Source organism: Dermacentor albipictus, chromosome 3 (genome assembly GCF_038994185.2).
Source record: "Dermacentor albipictus isolate Rhodes 1998 colony chromosome 3, USDA_Dalb.pri_finalv2, whole genome shotgun sequence".
NCBI lineage: Eukaryota > Metazoa > Arthropoda > Arachnida > Ixodida > Ixodidae > Dermacentor > Dermacentor albipictus.
Genome location: NC_091823.1, coordinates 73,589,348 through 73,613,125, shown reverse-complemented (window position 1 = coordinate 73,613,125; position 23,778 = coordinate 73,589,348). Strand labels below are relative to the sequence as shown.

General features: G+C 49.3%; 1 protein-coding gene across 3 annotated transcripts in view; it reads right to left on the bottom strand.

Moving 5' to 3' along the window:
* Positions 1-23,778, bottom strand: part of cu (NADP/NADPH phosphatase nocturnin) — a 73,572-nt gene that overhangs the window by 10,356 nt on the left and 39,438 nt on the right. Inside the window, exon 1 of one of the 3 annotated variants that reach the window (XM_065430142.2) lies at positions 17,640-18,365. The exons of 1 other annotated variant lie outside the window; for it this stretch is intronic. In XM_065430142.2, the coding sequence (XP_065286214.1) occupies positions 17,640-17,878 (239 nt within the window). In that variant the 5' untranslated portion in view covers positions 17,879-18,365. Of the gene's footprint in view, positions 1-1,836; positions 2,024-17,639; positions 18,366-23,778 lie in introns of those variants that run through there. One more of the 3 variants, XM_065430143.2, reaches the window with a different exon arrangement.

Genomic DNA, 23,778 nt, shown 5'->3' with positions numbered 1-23,778 from the left:
AAGAGATTCAACTAAGTCAGCCCGGCGTTACAGTAGGAGTTTGATAAAATACTCTGATTAATGTATTCAGTTCCATAACGCACTTTTTGTGCGACTTGAAGAGATGAGAAAAACTCACGCAAGCAGTTGCAAAGGTTGCGTGAGTTTTCCTATCTATGTGGCGTTTCTATGGAATAAACCTTCAGTCATGAATCAGCGCTCGTGTTACGTCTTTATTCATTGTCTTGTTGGTTCGTTCGCGCTGTAAGTAAAGACGCATTGTACCTACTCGCCCAGCCAGCTACTGTACTTCAAGAGAAAAAAAATATCACGCAGGAACTCCCGTCGGAGTTGTTCAAGTATGCGTAAGCATTGTGGCACTTGCTCACCTCCACGCAGAAAGCAGGGAGTCATTATCAATGTTATCAAACTTCATCCGGCCAGAACAAAGGACAGCGCTGCGCCGACACTAACTGGCGCGGACTGCGGCGCGCGGTGCATTGATAACGCAAGCAAAGTACTGCAGGTTGCGGCACTGCAGGTGCGCCGACGACGTTCCGTTCTTTACAAGCCGTTATCGCTCTTTAGCGCCTTATCCATCCACAGCGAACAATTATGAACCGTGATCAAACGTGCTCCGGCGGCGGCTGCGTACATGGCACGGCCGCGCGGACCGTATCTTGAAAGCGATCTGCGATGCCAACAGAGTGCGCCGACTGCTGATAGCTCCGCGCACTGTGTTTTTGCCGCTTCGAGTTGGAGAGAGACGCGCGGGCCCTTATCTTGAGAGCGATCTGCGAAAGGGGGGGGGGGGGGGGTGCTGAGAGTATCGTGAACGCTGTGCTTGCCGCTTCGCGTTGAAGCTACAGGCAGCACGAAGGTAAAGTCGCTCGCTCATGTGGGCTCTATCTTGAAAGCGACCGTCTTACGGCTCCGACGGACGGACGGACGGACCTTTTTTTCTCGTTGGGTAAGCATGGAAGCATAGAAATGCTTACGCATTTAGAAATGGACAGTCGCTATCTTTGATCATGGCCCAATATTCTCCATGACTGGGATGGTGAAAAGAACAGTAAAACGAAAAACAAAGAAACAATCAAAGAAACCATTCGCCCAATAACCCTTATATCCAGTAACTCAAATGCATATACGAGATCCCATATCAGGAACCAGTATGCTCGCGTAAAGACACCATTATCCGATCATATGTGATGAATCCATATGGTAGGTAACATGATGCAGTCGTGCAGCATATCTTTTTTTTAAGGAAACTCCGCAGGGCAACAATGAGTTGCTAAAGATATGACGGGCTACCTTATTTTCTAGTTTACCTTGGGTGCGGTGGGAAACGATAAAATGAAAGCGTGGCCTGGAAAACAGCACAGTAATGATCTAAACTTAAGAGATAGGGGACAAAGAGGCAAGACAATTTCGCTGCGGAACATGACAAGGCCCTGGTCCTTGTCACTACGTAACATTCTACTTGGTGCGACAACTGAGCGCACGTCGCATTTACGTAACATTTGCATAAGCAGTAGAATGAATGTACAAGCTGTATCCGGAAGGTAAGCATTTATTATATTGATAAGAACGGCATCTTAGGACAGCTCATTTTTAAACTGGTGCAATTCACTCTTGTCTTCCATCGAACCTTGTTGTGGCGGTGCATGCCCATAATTATTATGAAACAGAAAATACAATAAATTACAGTTTAAATGCGCGAACGTGCACTTCAACGATTTCGAAGCGCCGTCGCTTCACGGCGCTTAAAAAGAAAAGGAACTAAGGGCACAGCGATATTTAGCGCCCCGCGACACTAACAAGAAACGCGGATAGCCGACTCAGTCCGAGGCCTACCTTGGCGCCAAGCGTAGGGCCGCTCCCAGGTGCAGAGGCTGACGCATCGTTCCCATTCGACTCGTAGCAACGAAGCAATTAGCAGCGCGCTGTCCACCGCGCGAAGCCTACGCACAAAGTACACTATCCACCGACGGCCTGCTGCTCCGGCCAGTGACAAGACTTCTCTGACATCGGGTCGCACGCAAAACACACGACGTCAAACCGTGGAAGCTGCGAAACCTCGCGAGCTGGGAGCAACGAAGTGAGGCTATATTTAGACCCGAGAAAGCGCCCGCTATTTCTAGCGGTAGCCCCCTTTCGGAGGCAACGGAAGGAAAAGAAAGAAGGAAATGAGAGGAAACGAAAGCAAAACGAGACCGGCAGAGACGGAAAGGTTGCCAACGCGAGCGGTGCAAAACAGCTGTGCGGTAAGCCAGCTAGGTATGGCGCATGCAAATGCGCGAAAGTGTTACAGGGTCGCGGAGGCTATAAGGAAACGAATGGACTGGAGAGCAAAGGCAACGGAAGCTCGAAGCCCCGCGCGAGAGCTGCTCGGTATTTCGCGACCCTGCAATTGTCGCTCGTCAAAAGTTGAAGGAAGCGTCTCCACCATCGGCGCGTTCATTGTTCGAGGGATTTTAATCGCGCAATGAGGTCGCCCTGGGCATAATTAAACGTTCTTGTGTTGCAGGTTACGCTTACCTCGGCGAGCTATAAGGTTGTCAGCTAAACTGACAACCTTTCTGACATACCGTACGGGAGACGGAAAGCTGTACTTTGTATACCCATATGTTCAATGAAATTCAAAGCTTCCTGGAATTCTTAAAATAACGAGATAGCAACATAGAGAGAGATAGAGAGATAGAGAAGAATTTATTAGAGGGAAAGACAGAAACAGTCTGCTACTCTGTTCAGAGGAATAGGGAAGGGGAGGAAGAGAGGGCTACGGGGAGTGATGATAAGGATAGAGGGTAGGATGCGACGGTATACACATTCCTACCCGAATGACCCGTTGGCAGGGTTTCATCTGAGCCATGTTAAAGAAAAAAGTTCTAATAGAGCATCGTTGGCTCGCATCGTTGATATGTCCGGACAAGGGAGCAGTAACATTTATTCACCAGTAGCTTTTAAAGGGACACTAAAGAGAAGAAAACAAAAACGATTTCCCTTGTATTAGTAAATATTCTACTATACCAAAAGCACCACTCTTACCGCGAGAAGAGCCTTGGTGAACCAGAAAAGGCGCAAAAAAGAAAAAAAAAACGGAGAGACAAGAGGAGACGCCGCCTTGAACTACCCGCCCCAGCACGTTGTGACGTCTCGGATTGTGACGGCGTCCCAATCCATAACGTTAATTCAATTAAACGTGCTTTAAAAATTTAGATTTTTTTTATCAGTAAAAAAAAATAAAATGGGCCCACATTGCGTTACACGGAAGCCAAATGTTTCATTTCGGGAGCTTTCACCGAGAAAACGCCGCCCAAACACGACAAAAGTGTGCTTTTAAATCGGCGACCTCGCACTGACGTACCGGCGCTTGGGTTTCGGCGCCAAGTTCAAAACAATGGAACTACATAACCTTCATTTTCTCTTCTAAAAAACCAACTTACTATCCTGAATTTAACCAAAACAGCTTTCGAAGAGTCGCTTATTAGTCTCAACGGATTTTTTTTCTCTCGAATGTCCCAATGAACAAGGTCGAACACAACCGATTAAGCGACATCTGAGCTTGCCAAACGTAGCTGCACGTCAAACAGTGGCCCTACAAACAGAGAAAGAGAAAGTTAAGACACAAACATACCTCGTCCTTCCGCACAGAAAGCGTTGCACTTGCGCCTGAACTTCCATACCACGACGGTTGTACTATTCTACAGCGGCTGCGGCGGGAATGTCACGAAAAACTTCGGACTCGTCGAACTCAATCAGTCAACACCGTACGGGGCGCGAGAATTCTCGGCCGATATTCTGGGGAGGCCAACAACAGCACAACGCAGCGGATGTGCGCGGTCGGTGTGCACTGTTTCGACGTCCCGGCTCGACTGCGTAGTTGTTTCTCGCTCTGCCGAGTTCGGACGTAGAGTGTGTCTCTCCGGGGAGCGCGGGTTGACGAGCGACCAGAAAGCTCGCTATTCATTGAGACGACGGGAAGTTACGCTCCGCAAACCGACCTTGCGCCGCCGAATGCACGGCAGTCAAAGCTCGGCGGGGGTGCCGTCCCGCTGTGACGTCAGCAGCATATAGCGGAGCACGCACACACACACGCACACCCGACAAAGAGCGCTAACGTCGGAGGAAGCGGGGTGGTGGTGTCGGAGCGGCGGCACTTTCCAAGGTTGCGATGCGACGCGACAGACTCAAACGGAGGCGAACGCACAAAGCCGGTCGAATGTGAGATACGTTCGCCTCCTCCTCCGTGACGTCGGAGGAAACGCACAACCGGACCTGTCAGCGTAACTCCCGCGTCCGTATACACAAACACCGCGCATCGCCTGCAGGAACAGCTAAGCCCGGGAGCCTGGAAGGACCATGTATGGTGTGGCTGATGAACGGCGGCTGCTAGCTTGGAGAAATCATAAGGGCGGCGAGGCAGTGAATGAGCTGGCGCGAGATGCAAGTGTCGTAAATACCGGCGTCTGGAACACGTTTCGCGAGTGCGTCTCCAGGGATGTGTCACTTTCTCCTTTCCTTTTTCCTTTTCGTTTTCTAAACCCGGAGACCTGTTTTAAGCAGTATTTCGGCAGCAAGTGCTGAACTACGTAATTTGACTTCGTCTTTGATGCCACGCCGCGCTGCAGTCGAGCCTTGCCAGCAAGAAGTCGCGATGACTCAGCTAGCATTGGCACTCTGATGAAGTACAAGCCCGAAATGAATCTTTTTTTTTTTACATACTGCAGACCCTTGGAGCAAAGCAGGCGGGCAGTTTAAAAATAACAGAAATAATACCAGAAGCGACAACGGAAACTTTCGAGATTAGTGTAATAACAGATATAATAAAGCACAAAATAACAACGGTATCTGTTTCAAGATTAGTGTAATAAGATGCAATACAATACAAATGAATACAAAACAACGGAATCTGTTTATAGATTAGTGCGATAATATTGCTATAGTAACAGCGAAATTGTGCAACAGGGCTGCTTTGGTGCGGCAACAGAGAATAAGAAGATGCCTGGATAAAGTCGCTCCAATCTAAGACCATGCGTGGAAAATAATACTTGCAAGCGACAGTTCTAGCAAAATAAGGTGCTAGAGAGTTAGCCTGATGGTGCCTTGCGGGTCTGGTTAGTAACGGTTCATGGTTAAGAAGCAGTGAAAGGGAGTCAATTTTGAACTGTTTTACGACGGTTCGACAATTTACAACTGAGGAAGGATGGTCACGGTGAGAAGCCGTGATGATTCAGCCCTAAGATTCTGCCCTGACGGGACCATGCGTTACTGATGCCGATATTTTGCTAGAATTGTATATCCTACAGGAAATGAAACAGCCCTCTCTTTAAGGGTCTCAAACGTTCTTTCTTAAGTTTAATTTTGCTGCGAACATAGGTCAACGCCGCACTTCCTCACAAGCCAGTCATGCCCCCATCTAAACCAGGATGTCCGATAGTTGGAAACAGAAAATGTCTACATGTAAAAGCTGCACGTTCATGTTCCCGTCTATGTAATTAAACATAATTCATCAGTAAAAGACAACCAATTAGATAAAAGCCGCGTTTTGTGAAAGCTGTGGAAATGCTTACGCGTGAAGGGACGTGTGTCTCGGATTGCGAGATATTTCGAGTGTAACAGTATGCCATGTAATAGAGCGATATCTTCGTAAAGAGTGTACGCTTTCGCATTTGACCAGAAATGAAACAGTAAACAATGAGCGTCGTATTTCACCTGTCATCATATTCATGTTTTATATATACATGTGATCCCTGCATGCGTGCATCGACGTCATGCCGCGTGGTTCTTCAGAACAAAGCGTCAAGATACGAGCATGAAACAGAAAATGAACGCACAAAGGTAGAGATTACGCGGTGCGCATACACTAATGTGCAATCTAATCGCAAGCAAATTCAGTAACTGTCTCGCAGTGCATAATTCGTAAAGCCTGGTTATGAATAGTATTCGAACGCACGTACACCAGGCCACAAAAGTTTACCGATCACGGGACCTCAAAAAACGTTCCAAACCCGACCAGCCTGCAGCAGTACAGCCAGTAAAACTGTACACGACAATGTTAGCAAATTCTAGTCAAGGCCCGAATGCAAATACGAGGCTGCGTTGCGAGGTTGCGGAGATATTCAGATTTTTCTCAGATTTCATGGTCTAATATACTGTGGCCGGGTGTACGCTTGAATTAATAACTTTGCGTAACCGAACAGTGCGGGTTGTCGTCCGCTTCTTGGGCTGCGTTTCCCGCATTTACAACTTAACTCTTGGAAATATACGCTTCGCCTAATCAGTTTTTTTTTTTTAAGCCAAGCTTTCTTTGCCTCTTCCTTCGACTTTCCCTCTGCTGCTGCTGTGAGGTACACCGCGTAGGACGGGGGGGGGGGGGGGGGGGGTAATCTCAGCGTGTGCATACATGGCAGAAGCGAGTCAGAGAGGAAAGGCGACGCCAGAAACTCGTTTTCACCCCCCGCATCGAATGTTCACCATGCCTTCTGAAGCTCCCTGGCGGTCATCAGGTTAGCCTCTTGACAGCTGTAATTATCCGTGAGTCGCCTCAGAAGCATTGCCGAAACTTCAGCGAATCCCTTTCTACAAAAGTGCTAGACCTGAGGGGACGTAGACAGAACTGTAGGGAGAAGGGAGAAGAGGCAGTTCCCATACAAGGGAACTGCCTTGCATAGAGGTCGCCGATTTGATCCCAATCGCGGCAGCCGCATTTCAACGGGGGCGAAATAGAAAACGCACGTGCACTTAGATTTTGGGACACGTTAAAGAACATCACGGTGTCAAAATTAAATTGTCACTACGGCCTGCCTCATAATCCGATTGTGGGTGTGGCACGTACAGCCCCATATTGCAATTCAAGTTTAATACTTCTGCCACAATGCGATGTGCCATGTAAGGAACTGACAACGCTCAATCCTCTCAGAGGTTATAAAATATGCGCACAGCAACGCCTCAAGCAAACACCTCTCCCTGTGTGTTCTGTGTACTACGCAGACAAACAGCAGTGGTACACGCAAGCTAACGTCTAACATCAACTCCCTACTCCCGTGTTAGCCTAAACGTTGAAGAAATTAAGCTTTAACCGTCAACATCACCGCTAATTATCGTTTATCGTCAATCAAAGCATTTAGCACGGAAAACTTCGCTTACATCGATTCCCACAGTGCGTGGGATCTGCATAATTTTTTTTTCAAAAACACGCCGGCGACGGCTAGGTTTGAGCCATAGAATAACTGTTTTCCATTGCTTTATTTTTTAACTTCCGCAGGTTGCACCATTTCCAAACACTCCTTAGACGGTTTCACCTCACTGTGACGCATGACAGGTTCTGACGTCACGGCGACATGCTCGTCACACCAGATACGTATGCTACTGCTTCCTCAGGTCAGCATACTTTCGCGTGTTTATATTTTTCTTTTTGCAAGATTCAGTGCCACGAGGGCGTTTCCGTTTCGTGTCAGTTCTCTTTCGTTCTCGGTTGATGAACCCAGCGCGCAAATAAGCAACAGTGGATATCGCACTGTCGGTTTTAGCTATCTTTTTATTCCACCTGTCTCTTTTTTTTTTTCCGAGACACAAGATATAGCGAAATTCGCAAGCAATTTGCTTCTCGCTGAATATCTAGAAGGCAGAGACTAGGACTTTCCCGAACGGTGCGTTGAGAACAAATACAACGTATTTAGCGAGCGCTTTCCGGAGCCAGCTGGCAGCACGCAAATTTAGCGAATACGTGCAAACTGCTGCGGAAATCAACTGCGAAATAACAATCTTTTTTTTAGACTTGCGTGGCACAGCAATATATGGTGAACGTTGGCGCAGGCACGACCTTCCAATACGCGAAGCTCTCGGTAACAAGCGCCGCGCCTGTTTGGGAGGGCACATGGTGGGGTAAGAATTGAACGTGGTAACACAACGTTGTTGGACCAGCATGCAAGCGAAACCCTGAAGGCAGTGTAGTCGGAACTGATCGGGTAACAAGGACAGGATGCCGTATCCCTTACCTCCACGCAACACCTTCGCCCTCCCTAATATTTCCTGCCGTGAAGAACTTTCGACGCTTCTGCTTAATGTATTATATCAAAATCTATTTTTCTACAATAGCCATGTTTGCTATTGGAGAAAAAAAACTACGAGTGTGTTGTGCTGCACACGGAAGCTCATGATGAAATTACAGCTCGTCCAGAAAAATCCCATCAAAAGTACACCGCCGCCTTCCACTTAGTGTGAACTAGTTAAGCCTTGTTGCAAATGAAAAGTTCGCCACTTCTAGTGCGAGCCGGCGTACCGAACAGTGTCGCACCCAGCTATGGTCGCCCGCTAAGTACACAAGATATATCTGCAAAATACTCGTTCGCAAACACTATTCGTAAACACAAACCATAGCTATGAAACTATTCCTTGAGGCAAGCCTTTCAGATAAAAGCAAAAGACCACGTGACAGTCAGGGTACAGTGAATGGCGACGCAAACAGGAGGAGGGAGTGTGGCTGTACAGGTACGCCAACACCATCGCGTTTGCAGGTCTACATAAACCCCGACGACGAGGTAAACTTCAGGCGACCCATGGCGAAGTCACCGGAGCTTACTAATACATACCCTAGGTGTCACTGTGTGACCTCCAACAACAGGAGAGAAAAGCCCCTTGTAGCAGCTACAGCTGCAAAATATACTGGCTACGACCGTTGGTGCGAGTCGCTCTACAGCTGCTGCTGCGTTACCTAAACGATGCCGGATCATGCGACAAGACTGTGCGACATTATGTACTGTGTGACACTGTACGTCTCATCGGTAATTCAACGCCGCATATGACTTCACAGGTTATGTGATAGAGACTTCACAGAAAGCTTCATATTGCTTATTCTTCCCTTCTTTTCCTCTAACTTATCGTACCCCTTTTTCCCTTCCATAGTACAGGGTAAAGCCAACCAGAAATATCCTGTGCTTCACTTTCTTGTCCTTTTGTTCTTATTTATCTCTGTGTGTCGGCCATGAGCCTACGACGCTGACGATGGACGCTAGCAGCCGGTCTTCGCCGACCGGCGAACAACGCGACGAATGCATCACGGAGATAGTGGGAGAGACAAACAGAGAGCGCGTCCGGGGAAGATTTTAATTTGGATTTCAACACCGGGTGGAAACCGCGCGCTTTCGGTGTCAGGGCGCGCGCCGAGACTGTGCCAGGGGAGACTGCGTGGCGGTGAGCCAGCTGCCTCGTCGCTACGTACCAACTCTCGCGCGACACCTTCGCCAGACTGCGCTTTAGCGCTCTCGTCCTTGACACACGGGCTAGCGGGAGCGACCTCACGCGCCAGGGCCCGAAGGGTTCGTCCTTGCACGCGGTCATTCTGCGCAAGCGCCGTATCATGCATGACATTCAGTTTTGGTACTGCCCCGCCACGCACACCGAAACTTTCTGCACAAAAGGTGACAAAACCAAACAGGTTTTCTGTCTCTCTTGCTCGGGCCTGGTATTTACGACATAAGTTTACACGGAGCGTGGGTTCCGCGAAGGAGCTGCTTTACAAGGCAGTTTGGGCACGTAGCCAAGTAACGGCATGTACTTGGCGCATGCCTATACTTGTTTCGTTCGACTGCGCGTATTTTCGCTCGCGCACTAATAATAATAATAATAATAATAATAATAATAATAATAATAATAATAATAATAATAATAATAATAATAATGATTAGTTGCATCTCTACGTTGAAATGCATGAAGAAAGGGGGGAGGGTTGTAGGGGGAATTCCCGTTTCTCGAAACTCCCACACCCGGCGTACAGCAGGGGCATATTTACGTACTACAGAGTTCCAATCCATCCGTTCGCAGAGGCATACGACATGGTCAATGTGCTCACCCTCATTAAAAGGCCGTGGGTCGAGTGTCGTCAAGTGGACACGTGCTTGAGTAGATGCGACTCTAAGAAAAATATTAGACGGCGCGCGATTCGCCGAGGTACACTACTGTTTGAAGATGCGACTCATAGTAAAAAGGATTTGGGTATAGACTGTACTCGAACTGGACAACCTCGTTTTAAAGTAAACTATTTTACATCTACAGCTCAGCGAGGGACACTTCGCGGGATTTAGGGTTACGTGATCCTGGCAGGAGTTAAACAGGTTGTCACGTAATGAAACGTGCAAGGGCGCGCACACACGCACGCAAAGAAAAAGAACATTGTCATGACGTCAACGGTATTCGAATTCGGTGCCAACAATGGGGCTGGTGAAACTATTCCTACCGCTCATCCGTTCATCGCGCCGTCGAAATGTTCCGAACACGTGTCTTGGCTTTTACAGCATATATACAAGCGGGAACGTGGCCATATTGGTTAGGGCAAGTTAAATGTGTGGAAATGCCATTTACAGTATTCCGCCTATAATCCGGTCCATCGGGATATGTAGGAAGGTCATTTCTAGACAACGAAGACTTTGTTGTGCAGAAATAAACTTTGCACGCAGCTCGTCGAAATAACCGTGGCGGTGAAAAACCTGAGGAAATAAATACTTGCACGGCGCATCTTTGCACTGTGCCGAAACGGAACGCTGGAAAAGCAAAGGCGAGGAGCCGCGGTTGTGACGAGCTGCGTTAGCTATCGCGATCTTTGTTTTTCGCTTGATGCAAAGTTTATCAGATTCTTGCTCATGTGGAATAACTTCGAGCGTTTACTGGAAATCTCCGGGTTCTCTTAGGATTAAGTATTCTTCGCATCGTCGATAATACCGTCCTCTGCGGCCAGTATGACTACGGCGTTAAAGATGAGCACCAAATCACCACGCCCTTCAATACTAACGTAGTCAGCCTTAAAATAATGTTATAAAGGTCAATACAATATCAGTCCAGACCGGCAAAGTATACTTTAAAAAGCCTATTTTCATTTATTGAATGGGGGGGGGGGGGGTGTACCCGCTTATAACCGGAGAAATTCAAGCTCGCGAACATATCGTTCATGAATTGCGCGCCGTGGTAGCGTCTGCCCGTCACTGCAACGTCACGAATTTCAATGTGTATTCTCCCTTTTGGTCTAATAGAAAAAAAAAGGAAAGAAAAATGAAACTAATGAAACTTATTAGTTTGAGACTGGGAGGTTGTTAATCTGGAGTTCAATGTAATCATTTTTTGATAATCATTTAACTAGCACCCCCGATGCTATTTGGACGACGTAAAATTCCACCATATTGTCGAATCCGCCATCTTGTCTCTGACTGTACGATGAGACTGCTATGCCTTCTCCGATTGGCTCGAAACGCCAAGATGGCGGAATAATGCGACAACAGGGCGGAACGTTACGGCCACCTGGTACTGTAGCTTACAGGCGGCGAACAGCGCGCGCCTTTGGTTCTAGCGTCTCATCTGGCTGGTCAAGCCTGACCTCTCACAACGGGAGCTTGCAATTTCTGAAACACACTTCACCAATACAGGTTCATAATATCCCCCTTTAGCGCCCCGTTAACCGACTACGTTGCCAGTCTTAACACATCGACTACTCGCGTCGCGCGTCAGTCATGAGAAACGAAGATTTTCAACGACCACAGGGAGGCAGGCGCATTCAGCAACGGCTGATTGCGAGGGCCCAGGACGCGGCCCGAGCTCAAGGCGTTCTGGAATGAGGACGCCTCTCCAAAGCTGCATTTACCTAATAAACATGTTTATCCTCTCTCTCTCCGCAAAGACGGCCAAGGAATGCGCGCGCACGTGCCTTCCTAACGGCCTTTTCCGTAGATTCACCGTTTTGACTGGGGGAAAAAACCACCGCGATCTACCTTCCTTTTCACTTCGGCAGCAACAAAGCCACAAACATACAACACCGCCCATCCTTTCTCTGGATAAGCAGCGCCGCTCTTCCACCCTTTCTCGCACTCTCACGCGACAGGCGGTGCAGCACATACGACCTCGACGTCCGTGAGGCTCCTCGTCACTTTGCATGCACCGCAATGTAGGTCAGGCGGCGGGCGGCTTATCAGCGTCACAAGGGCTGACCTTGGCGGGCAGGCCTCTGAGCTCGCTCTTTTAATAATATTTGAGCGCGAACGGTTAGGGCGGGTTAACGCAAAACGAGTTCGCTTGGAAACTACGAAGTGCAATGCGGTGACCCTGCGTTCGCTTTCGACGGTGGAAAAGGGAAAACAGGCAGAGCAGAACGCATGCCCTTCAGTAACGGATGCATAACGGCAACATCTCAGGATGAGGCTCCCAGCCATAGCGTTGAACGCAGTCTAAACACGTCTCTCAAGCTACGTGTACGCTAAACTTATACGTCACCCACAGCAGGCTGTACTGACTGTAACAGGGACGTGTAACAGCTATTCATAGGAGGAACAGGTTGTTTAATTAATTCCCAATGATTCAGCCACTCTTTGCTCAGCTCGGCGAGTAAGACCGAGCTGAGCAAAGACTTCCATCGGTCAGGAGAACGCGGAGGAGGAAATCTGGAGAGAAAAAGACATATTAACAAGATTTAGTGACATTACCAAATTCTATCAAAATCGGAGGCGAGTATTACCACCGCCTCACACTAAACTGAACAGAGCTGAGTCCGTTACTTGGAGGCGACTACAAACAGAAACTTATACGAGTCCCGTGCAACTAAAAACTTTCTACCCCGATATATACGATAGCGATATGTGCAAGCAATGCAAGTCTGTTAGAGCCACCCTTCAACACATGTTGTGGGGATGTGAAATATATCAAAATAAAATGGCAGTCTCCCCAGAAAATCTACGGGCGCGGTGGTCGGCCGTGCTGCTCAGCTCAGAACTCCAAGACCAACTTTGGGCCGTCCAGCGAGCCAAGGAAGCCACACAGGAGTCAGTGTCATCTAGGCGGCCCCAGGCCCCAGTGGTCATCTCCCAGTGGCCATCTAGGCGGCCCCAGGCCCGGGCCTCTCAATCGCCGGATTCCAAATAAAGTTATCGCATCGCATCGCATGATTCAGCCAGACTTGCCAATTACGATTCCGGATGGCACAGAAAAACGACGGAACAGAAAAAAGGCGACGAACTATTTTTCTTTTGTAAAAGAAGCGCGCTACCACGAGAACTGTAGGCAATTTACAGTCTGGTCAAGGCCTTTCATAAGTCTTACGGTAGCCCGTATGGGCTTTCATTCGAGTCAGAGATGCCGAACGCAGCACGCAAATCAATGGCAAATCGTGCCGTGCTCTGACATCGCAGTCGGACGGCAGGCAGTCAGCGAGAGAAGAGGAAAGCTGTTTGCGAGAGCGCACGCCATGGGCTCCCTGCAATGGTCAGGCGGCGCCGCGATGGATGGATGGATGGATGGATGGATGGATGATTGTGGCTCAACCCTTTGAATCGGGCGGCGGCGACGCGCGCCACCTAGCCTTTAATCGTTTATATGCATCGGCTCAGCCGTCAGCGCCACCGTGTCAGTTGCGCGAAACACTGAGGCGGCCGCTGCTACGGAGGCATGCTTTTGCGGCACTCGTTTGAAAGCTTTCGGACGTTCTAAATTGCGGTTATTGGCAATCGAAAACGTCGAGGCCCATTTTGGACCACCGACGCTTGAGAAAGGCCGTGAAATCTTTTACTACAACCACGTATACCGTGTCAAAGAAGTAAACAGCACGCACATCCCAGTGAGGTGCTTAAATTAAATTGTGGTGTTTTAGGTGCCAAAACCACGATCTGATTAGGAGGCACGCCGTGGTGGGAGACTGCGGAATAATTTGGACCGCCTGGGGTTCTTTAACGTGGACCTAAATCTAATTACACGGGTGTTTTAGTATTTCGACCCCATCGAAATTCCGCCGCGGTGGCCGGGATTTATTCCCGCGACCTCGCGCTCAGCAGCCCAACACCGTAGCCACTAAGCAACCACCGCGGGTAGCGAAGTATTTTTCACAACGAAGTAAGTATGCTTACGACGTCGATTTCGAAGTGCGTTAACAAATCATTATTTTATGCCACTTAAGTGAGCAAATACGGCCGTGGACGTCCTTGAACTGTCATTTGTCGCTTTCTTACTTGGAGCGTGCCTTGCACCTCACATTGTAGAAGTTTTGGCGAATTGGCAGGTAAGTGCTTTTTTCTCCGTTGACGAAGTGCCTCGAGCATATTCTGGTATTGTCGTTCGGGCTCGAATGTCAGAAGATATTACCGCTGAAGAATCATAGAGAGCAATCAGCTGAGACTAAACAACGTGAAGATTGAAGAAATATGCTCTTGTGTGCTCGAGGGAAATGCTAATTTTCGAATACTCGTCGTGTTCTGCAGTGTACTCCAACCTTAGTTCTGTTGTTCTAAGCGCGAGAAAACATCGGCACGAATGAGCTCGGTACCAGCATTCGCGTCTTGATCTTGGCGCAGGAGGAAGCAAGCGCATGCAAAGCTCCAGTGCGGAGCGCTTACGAAGCTAGATTTGACACCTAACAACCACTGCGGGTTTGTTTTGGAGCAACAGGAGCTAAACAACTATCAAAACTGATTTACAACAGCAGGAACCATTTCACGCATTGTCATGCAGTTGACGCTTTATTGTGTCTTTTTACAGATGCCGCTCCTGGCTCTTTTTCATTTTTTTTCTTGTTTTTGCACTTACGTCTTAGTTCGTTAAGCAGAAATTCGCAAGACCGACACGAACCGCGACGATCCACTTCAGCCGCCAGGTTGCTTCCCCCGCTTTCGAAGGGAAGCGGTACAATTTGATGCCGACATCCCCTTCGCGGTTGTGACAGTTCTTAACGCAGCAGTATCTGCGCTTGTTCTTTTTGTTCACACTTCTCACAAAGGAGCTGCCAAGAGGCCGCGGGGAATCTATTGGAAAATTGGAAAAGCAGGCTTGCAGGCGCGCCTGAGCGCACTGCGGTCACTGGTGAAATGACGGTGACGGCCTACCCGCGGATGCTCACCGCCGCTGCCAGGTGGCGCGACATGTACAGGCAAACTGCATTGCAGGGTGCCTATAGCTGCGACTTTGCACGAACACATCGGAACGTTTTCGCGTGACGCTATGCTAAATCATTATGCCACGGTCTTCAGACCACAAGCGGGAGCTACACGAAAGCCTCCACGTTCCCCTTGATTGCACGCCATTGGGCTACCCTCTACATTTATTTAATGGCCATCGAAGCATTAGATTAAAATGACTTTCAGACGGCCTATTTGGTGCGTATATGACATGATTGAACATCCATACCAGGCTCGAAACAAAAGGGCAGACACGGGACAAGCGCTAGTGCGAACTGTTTCTTCGAAAAAGTTATGAAACATATATATGATACGCGCATGCGCAGTTGCGATAACGGAAAACAAAAAAAAATAATGATTTGGCTATCTGTTATACACCTTGAGGAATATGATTTACTTTGCGTACAAAGAAATAGAAACAAGCGCTTGTCCCGTGACGTGTCTACCTTTTTTTCGCGCCGTGTCTGCTTTGTTGCGCTCTTTAATCATCTCAAAAACATTATAGGTTTGTCTATTAAGCAGCCGGCTACCCCAATATTCTAGCTAAATACATGTACACCCGAAAACTAAAACAAGGCAGCAAATTTTTAAAGAAGAATACAAACGCGGCCTACTCGGCGCGCAGTCTTCCTGGGGAGTTGCGCCACAGTCCAAGACAAGCTCATCAAGCTCAGTCAAACTTTTGCTGCTCATCAGCAAAGTTGCATCCCAACGGAAAACTGCCGTCTCCAGATTACATTTCTTACCCTATAAGTGCGACATAAGGGAGAAAAAATCGCGAGAACGGTACTGGTATGTGCAGCGTAGTTGCGATATTTCTGGCTTTCTTGCATTCCTGTTTCACTCCGACTTGAAATCCCCTTGAAGTCAGCGGCGAACCCTTTCCCCAAGACGAGGCAGAAATAGTGGCCACGCCTCGGCCTCCACCCTTCACGGCAGGTATGCTTTTCAAACATGCAGCGCTTACTTTCCACAGGAATTTCAAAATCAGGCTTGTGGGTTGGTCTCGTGGATTTCTCCGCTCGTTCTTGAAGCTATATTGAGGCCGCGCGAGTCCTGTTCAGCCGAATCGCCCGATTTGTTGGTTGACCGATTGGTAGAGAAAAGTATCGCCTTTGTCACTCGGTCGCGTTAAGCGTCCCAGTATCGCAGAACAGCAACACATTGGGCAATGAGGGATGACGTAGTGAACGGCTACGGTATCACTCACTTGAATTTATTTAGGAACCGAAATGAGGCGATATTGCTAAAGTACGTGTCGTGGGCTAGGCAGACGGTCATCAGGCCAGCAAACAAGCCACTGTCTTATTCGCAAGCGAGCCCGGCTCGAGCAGAGCGAGCATGGCGCAGAAGCGCGCCCAAGGGGAGCTGAAGGACGAGGAAGACAACGGCGCCAATAGTTCGTTAACGTGCACATATAAGCAAGAATGTCCATTCAACCGCACTTGAAGTGATTGCCAACAGTATTTATTTCTTTTTTTAAACCACAGACTGACCGAAACGTTACTGAGGTGTGCCAGTTATCAACAGCGGGTGAACAAGGGGTCTTTGCCAGGCCTACAAGGCAAGCAGTTGTCACCATGACGAAGGCAAGCTACCTTGTCGAAGCGTCGGCTCCAGGCAGATGTATGCCTAGTTTTTGCCCACTGTTAATCATTTCAACTCTCCATCTATCTGTGAGCATCTCGCCTCATGTGGCAAGTTTGCGCACGACTCAACCAAGGAATCAGCGAGCAAACGTTCAATCAATCTGCATGCTGCGGTGGCGGACATGTCGCCCAGTGCTCTTCTGCGACTCAACGTAGCCGGCCGCCTAATCTCTTATTCTCTTCCTGCAAGGCACGTTATCGATAAAACGAGTATCTGCACGCCTACCGGGCCTTCGAAAAGTGCCCACCACCCCCAAACTGGTCTAGAATATGTGTCGCATGTAAGCGAGTACAAAAGTGCGCTGACCTTGCGTCGTGGCTACGCGGGCCGCAGCTTTACGGGATCGCTTCGTGGCGAAGACCGGTTGACGCAAGACGACGAAAAGCCGCTGACGCAACTGTTACACAAGACGCCCTTCGACGCCCGTGCTACAAAAACCCGGACATCCACGCGAAATTCGAGCGTCCAGCTTGCGTCGCAAGCACAAGGAAAATGACCCAGCCGTCTGGGCGCGGATGCGGCCAAACGTACCCGCAGCAGCCCGCTTTCCTTGTGTATACGAATGCAGCTGTTTCCAGGCGTTGACAGGAAAGCAGCAGACTAGCTAAGCAGGCGCTCCGATCGTTTGCGAGGTTGGTTACCTTGAGCATGAATGGATCGCGTAGGAAAAACATACACGCGCTGTGTTCGCCAGTACACGCACGGTTTGCGGTGAACGGGGAAACCCCGCGACATTTATCACGATATGTGTGTCGCAGAGAACGGTTCCATCGTCAGCACGAAAACGGAATGTTGCACTGCGCTAACACTGTGTACAACGTCAATAAAGCTGAGCATCGTCACGTTCAAGTAAGAAATCTGGATCTTGCGCGCGCGAGCATAAGAGAAGAAGCCATCTGAACACTTTCCGCCCTCACAAATCTATAGCAGTCGTTCAAATAGGCTTATCACTAATCGCCTTTTCCCGCTTGTTTTTTTTATGACACTTATGACACGCCGTACCGGGCCGTAACTAACCCCAGCGCGTGCCCATTTCCAGTAGATATACAGCGACACCCAACCGCAACACAGTGGGCACCTCACCTTCGTTCGCCCTGCTGCAGGGGCGCCCTGTACAGCTCCCAGAGCGCGGCGGACGACGCTGCCTCATCCTCGGAAGATGCTGAGCCGCGTTGCAGCGACGGCGCCAAGTCCTGGCTCGGCTTGGACCACAGCTGTTCCGAGGCGGAGGGTGTGAAAGACACCGGCCTGGAACGTCGCAGCAGGTCCGCCAGGGACTGCGCGAGTCGCCGGCTGCCCACGATCCTGCTACGGGTGCCCATCGACGGTCACGAACGGCCTAGCGGCAGCGGCGGCGAAGAGAAGCGAGCAGAGCCGCGAAACAGGTGCCCTCCCGTAACTCGGGCGATATCCCCCGCTAGACTACAGATGAAGCCGGTGTCACAATCCCATGTCGTCGCCGGCGCTCCGCGCGGGCCGGGAAGCTTTCCAGATAGTAGAGGAAGGGGACGACGTCATCCTATTCTGCCAGGGCGCGCGCCGAGCACTGCAGCGGTTGGTAGTGGAGGACGAAACACTTCTCGGCGGGGATGGCGAGAAGCACGGCAAAAGCACGACCGTCGCCCGCGGCCGCGCTTTTGGCTTCCTCGACGAGAGCCAGCAAGCGAGAGAGAGCGTAGGGAGGAGGGCACCTCACGTGTCCCTCTTGGGCTGCCTTGCGTGCCGTGCGCCGATTGTGGGCACGTGAACAGCGGCTGCTTGCGTGTCAGGCCGTGGCAGCGGCGGCGCAGGCGTATCGGCACCGGCTGCCTTTCTTTCTCTCCTCCCAGCTGCTGCCCGCTGAGTTCGGCTGCGGCGTAGAGAGGGTACGCGGCACGAAAGAGCGCAGCTGGGCCCTTCTCCGTGGGACGGATAAGAAGCGGAGAGGGTAGGCGAGGGCGCCGTACTTTCAGGCGAGTGCGAGAGACAAAGAATACGTCACGCGTGCACGTGCCGCGGAACGCCGGAGACACGAGACTTTCCAGCGAAGGCGACGGGGCACATTGCAACCGGAACCGTTCTGCAGAGCACCGGAAGTGCCCGGATGCCTAATCGGAATTATGTATTCTGAGGCTCGGTGCGAAAACAACTGGCTAAGCTGCTGTTTAAAGTAGCGTAGCAGTTAGCATCTAGCAGTATCGTAACAACCATGGTCGATAGGGGCTCTTCCACTCGCAAAAGTGGAGGCCTTCGCATCTTTCCAAGATCCGGCGGACTGTATTGTTTCGACAGCAGACAACCTCGGGGTTCCCTGTACAGAGGGGACCCACACTGGCGTCCAGCAGTAAAAGAGTTTTCTTTCTTTCATTCGACAGCAGTCACGTCCGCCTGGAGGGCTTGAACGAACAGAAAAAGTTAGGGTAGCGAGCAGCATGCGGCAGCTTCTTGCTTAGTCATTTAAAAAATCGACGGCCTTTCTGCCATACTGGAACAGTTGAAATTATTAAGTACTGATTATTACATCCTCAAATGCACATTTTAGAAAAGCAACCTTCTTTTCGGCAATATATTTGTTCAAGATTTAATTTTCATTACTTTCACATAAACAAAGTTGGTTAAGTTAGGCAGGGAAACTGAAGGGCAAAATTTAAGATATTAAATTTAGCGTCCTAATTCCAGTATTGACGCCAGGTATTTCGGTGTATTTTCGCGTGTTTTGGTCGTTTTTGTTCGTAAAAAGTTATCGACACTCCCTAAGTCGAGTATTTGGTTCTTTCAGAATGACCATAAAATCCTTGTCTATCAATAAGCTGTTATCAGACCGAGGAAACGCTGCATCGATATCATTACGTCATTAGAGTGGCATAAATTCAGCCCTGTGTATCATTCTTTCTTACTTTCCTTACCCCCCCCCCCCCCCCCCCCCCACGACGGAACTCACTCTAATGCTGGTGGTTCTGGTATTCCAGAAATGTAGCTTACCAGTACAGTTTATCAAACCTCCAGTATCTTTTCAATGTGCGAAATTATTGAACGATTTAAAAGGACAGTTAATTTCCTTTCCCTTGTCCTCTTGTAGCTTCAATGCTAGTCAAGGAGGGAAGGTGTTGAAGGTCCGAAGTCGGCGCCCCTCGATGATTCGAGTGCGCGGTGGCAGCGCGAAGGAAGAGCCGTTGTCCGATGAAGTGACGCTTTATTCAAACGCCGAAGCGTCTGTCCGGGTCCAAGCCCGAAGCTCCGCTCTTGTAACCTTTTGTTCCGAGCGGGGGTGCCGTTCTAGTGCCTTTTCTACGGTGCAGCCACTAATCCGCTTTCTCTTCACGCGTGAGTGCTGCCCGCGTCCCCTCTTCGCGGAACCCATATGCGTGCCTCATTTCTGGTTATTGGCCGATACAGCAGGCGTGGGCTCGTCCTACGCTTTGCTGTAGTCGCCTAAACTGGGCCACAAAATAACAGCGAGGTCAAGTCCCTAATCTCAAACTGACTGGGACATTAAAGAGAAATGATAAGTTGTCATAGTAAATTCTTCTTCAGCCACAAAACAGACACTGTATATAATTTATCTTCATAGGAAGCTCAGTCAGCAAGACAGCGCGAAAAAAAAAAAGAAAGCTAAATACGAGAGAAGAAGCCAACCTTAAGTGGCCGCCTCACTATCCGTGACGTCATGGATTTTGACAGCGTCTTGTAGAGCGCAGTGAAATGTTTATCGGTTAAGAATAACTACGTTGCTCATTCTCATGCTCATGATCAATATTCTTTACGCCAAGAAATAACTGATCTCAGAATAAGTGCCTAACGCATGACTGCAGATATGACAAAAGAAAAGGGGTCAGATATCGAAGTGCGCTTCTAGTAAATGGAAAAGCAGATAACTGATATGCAATCCAGAGCAGGGAAAGTTGAATATCTTGAAAACGCCGTCAAAATGTTCGAAAACTCTGTAGGCTCCCGAATTCGTAAGGAAACAGATCTTGAACACAGAAGCAGCTGCCGTAACTTATTAATACATGGTGCGAAAACGCCAGAAGCGGAAGTGAACCTTAAGCGAAAAGTAATTACCGAGACACTGCATGGTAAACTTGGACTGCAATGCTCGTCCATTGGTCGCATTCATAGGCTCGACAAGGTAGGTGCGCAAAGATAAGTAATTCTCGTTTTACAGGACTGTAAGAAGACAATAGCTATCTTCTAAAGCACCAGTAAACTAAAGGGAACACACATTTTTATTCAGAATGAATAATCGCTGGAAGCTTAGAGAAAACTAAAGTTTTTATCTGCAAGGGCAAAATTAGAAATGTCAAAGGAAAAGAGAGTGCCACTCAGTCACGATAAATTGTGCATCGTAGATCACCTCTCCATTTGGAACGATGCAAAGGATGACCGCGTAAAGGTTTCCAATAACCACATGCACCATTCAGAGTGCACCCTGTTACGTTTGGCACGTTCGCCGAAGAGCGGAGGCCGGGGTCATTGTGGCATCGGCGTCAAACGACATTCCACTGACTCAGCGGGGACACTGAGATGCCGACAAATTCGGCATTCCTGTAGGAGGCCGCGTTTTCGTTATACCTATAAGCGACGTTCACGTGACACCGCCATGAAGCCGTCTACCGAGGCACGTGTTATTCAAGGTGTGGGCGAAGAAGCAGTGCGCATGCGCGTTCAGCAAGTTGCCCAAGCCGACCGCACCCAAGACGCTGCTAATGACCAAAGCCAAGTATATTGCGCGTCATGCCAACCCATCAAGCCAGTCAAGAAGTGGAGCGGCTTTCGTTCTGGCGGCTTGCGCCGTTCACCTCTCCCGGTCATCGCTGGGTCAATGAGCATGCTGTATTCGTAGGGTTGTTCGTTTTCGGGTAAAACCCGATTTTCTACACCCCGAATATGTTTAAGGAGAATCGGGTTAAACCCGCTGTCTCCCCGAATGGACCTTCCCAGTAGCGATCTGCACAATCATGCGGTGACGGTCCGTCTTTGTCTCCGGGCGCCCCGCAAAATACAAGCAGACGGTTGCATTCCCGCCCTGCTGCTTGGAGAGTAGATATTGCTTTCCAGCGCTGCACATTTTTTATCTTCTCTTTCTCGACAGGGCGCCGTGAGTTCGTACATGCACACACCCCAAAAAAAAAGAAAGCTTGCAAAGGAAAGGGGCAAGCACGTTTGAGGCTGACCACACTGCGAGCACAGGTCTAACAATCAGGGAGTAACAAATTTAGGACGAAAAAAAAAAAAGCAAGGGAAACTGCGCTACGCCTACTGCAGATTAGTCTCGGGTATCTGCACCTGCTTCCATGGCTTTCATGCGAAAGGAACGGGTGACGAGTCGGTGGGGGAGGGATTGAGCGACGATGTTTCGTGCACGGTTCTTTTTATCAGCAAGGGCCCCATCGCCTATTATCACTTTTCTTCAGCCAGCCTCCGTCACGGTTAGTTAGACGAGCTCGTAGGTCGGCCTTGCTGAGAGCCACGTGGCGTTCTGCATTCCCTGCACTTCACGCAGTTTGTGATATCCCCCTTCTACTGATATCCACAAAAGACGGGAAGAAAGTCACTGAACTCAAAATTCGATTTTGACAGCAACAGCAAGATTCCTAGATTTGTGGCATTGTTCCGATTCGAAGGACTTCAAAAGAGGGTCTCTTCTTATTAGGGGCGGGTGGGGGGGGGGGGGGCAGGGGGGCGAGCGAGCGAGCGAGAGACAAACGAGAGAGTGTGACTAGCAAGCGATAGGAGGTTGGTCTCTCAGCCTTTCCTACAGATTTTCTCAACAAGTTCGAAGCACTGCTAACAAAGAACTCACCAGCCATCTGCAGAGAAGGAACTGGGATGAAGTGAATCATGCGTCTGAGTGGTTTAGAGTGCGAACTCTAACCAGTGAGACGCATGATCGCCATCGTCACTTCCCATTGCCAGGGACGACTGGTGACCGCAAAGCCACCGTCGCGAACATGCCTGCTTCATTACGCGGCACGGGAAAATTCAGCGTGGAGATGGGAGGAAAGCGAGAAACACTGTATGGCTGGTGTAAAGAGCATGAAGATCTCCAGATAGCAACGAAAGACAGTGAAGGCAGCCGCGCGTTTGTGTGCAAATATTGTAACTCCGAGATGGTCACCGATCCAGCGAAGAAGCCCTACGGTTTGCAAAAAATACTGTTGCGCATGCGCGAACACGGTTGTCACGAGCGCCCGCTACATGGTTAGAACGAGAAGAAAGGGGGTTAACCGATGGGCCCGATTTTTATTAATCATATCATGAGAAGCCAACAAACAAAGACACCGAGGAAAACAGCGGAAATTACTTGTACTTACTAATTGAATTAAAGAAATGATAAGTTAATGGCAATGACAGTGGATGAAAAAAAAAACTTGCCGCAGGTGGGGAACGATCCCACGTCTTCGCATTACGCGTTAACATGGTTAGATACGGGAAGCAGACGAACAACCAACGAAGGCCTAGCGCACCTGCGTTGATTGTTCGTGAAAAGGCCGGCTAGTTGGGTTGCGTATTGAACACAAATTGCTTCACTAGCAAGCGGAGCACGAGTTTATTTCGGTTTCCGTCCGAGAAGAGCTATGCGGCGGCGAAAACAGCCCGGATAAGCGACGGCCGGAGATGCCATCACAGCACACAACTTGCTCGCTCCTCGCAGAGCCGGTTCTCATCGCGCTACTTGCGGTTACTGAATTCTCATGTGCCGCGAGGTTTTTTCGGCCTGCAAGATTCGAGGCGCCCTAAAACGTAGCTGCATTTTGCCGGAACGTGGAAAGCTCACGATGGACGAGGACTGGGCGCGCTGGCGAAATCGCAGTGATGTCACTCAGTTGTCTCTGACGTGTAATTATAATAAATATTATAACGTGATGTCGAAATTGCGCCTCCTATGAAAATCAGCGCACAGTACTACGCCGCGGAAGTGACCAAAACACACCATCCGCGGGCAGTATGGTGTCGCCGACGGGCAACCACCGTGCGACGGAGTTCGGCATACATGTATCCAAATGTATTTTTCATTTAGTTTCTTGATATTCATGCACGCGTTAAAGAGTTCGCAAAAAAACTATGCGTTCAATTGCTAGCAGAAGCTTCTTAGTAACCGGCGACACCCACGGCCAGCGAGCGAGGCCTACCGTCTTCATCGGTGGCAGTTAGTGCAAACAATCGCCAGAACGGCGCGCCGTTTGAGACTTTCCCGTATTTACCGTACGCGAAAAAGGGCCGTCGTAATAAGACAAACAGC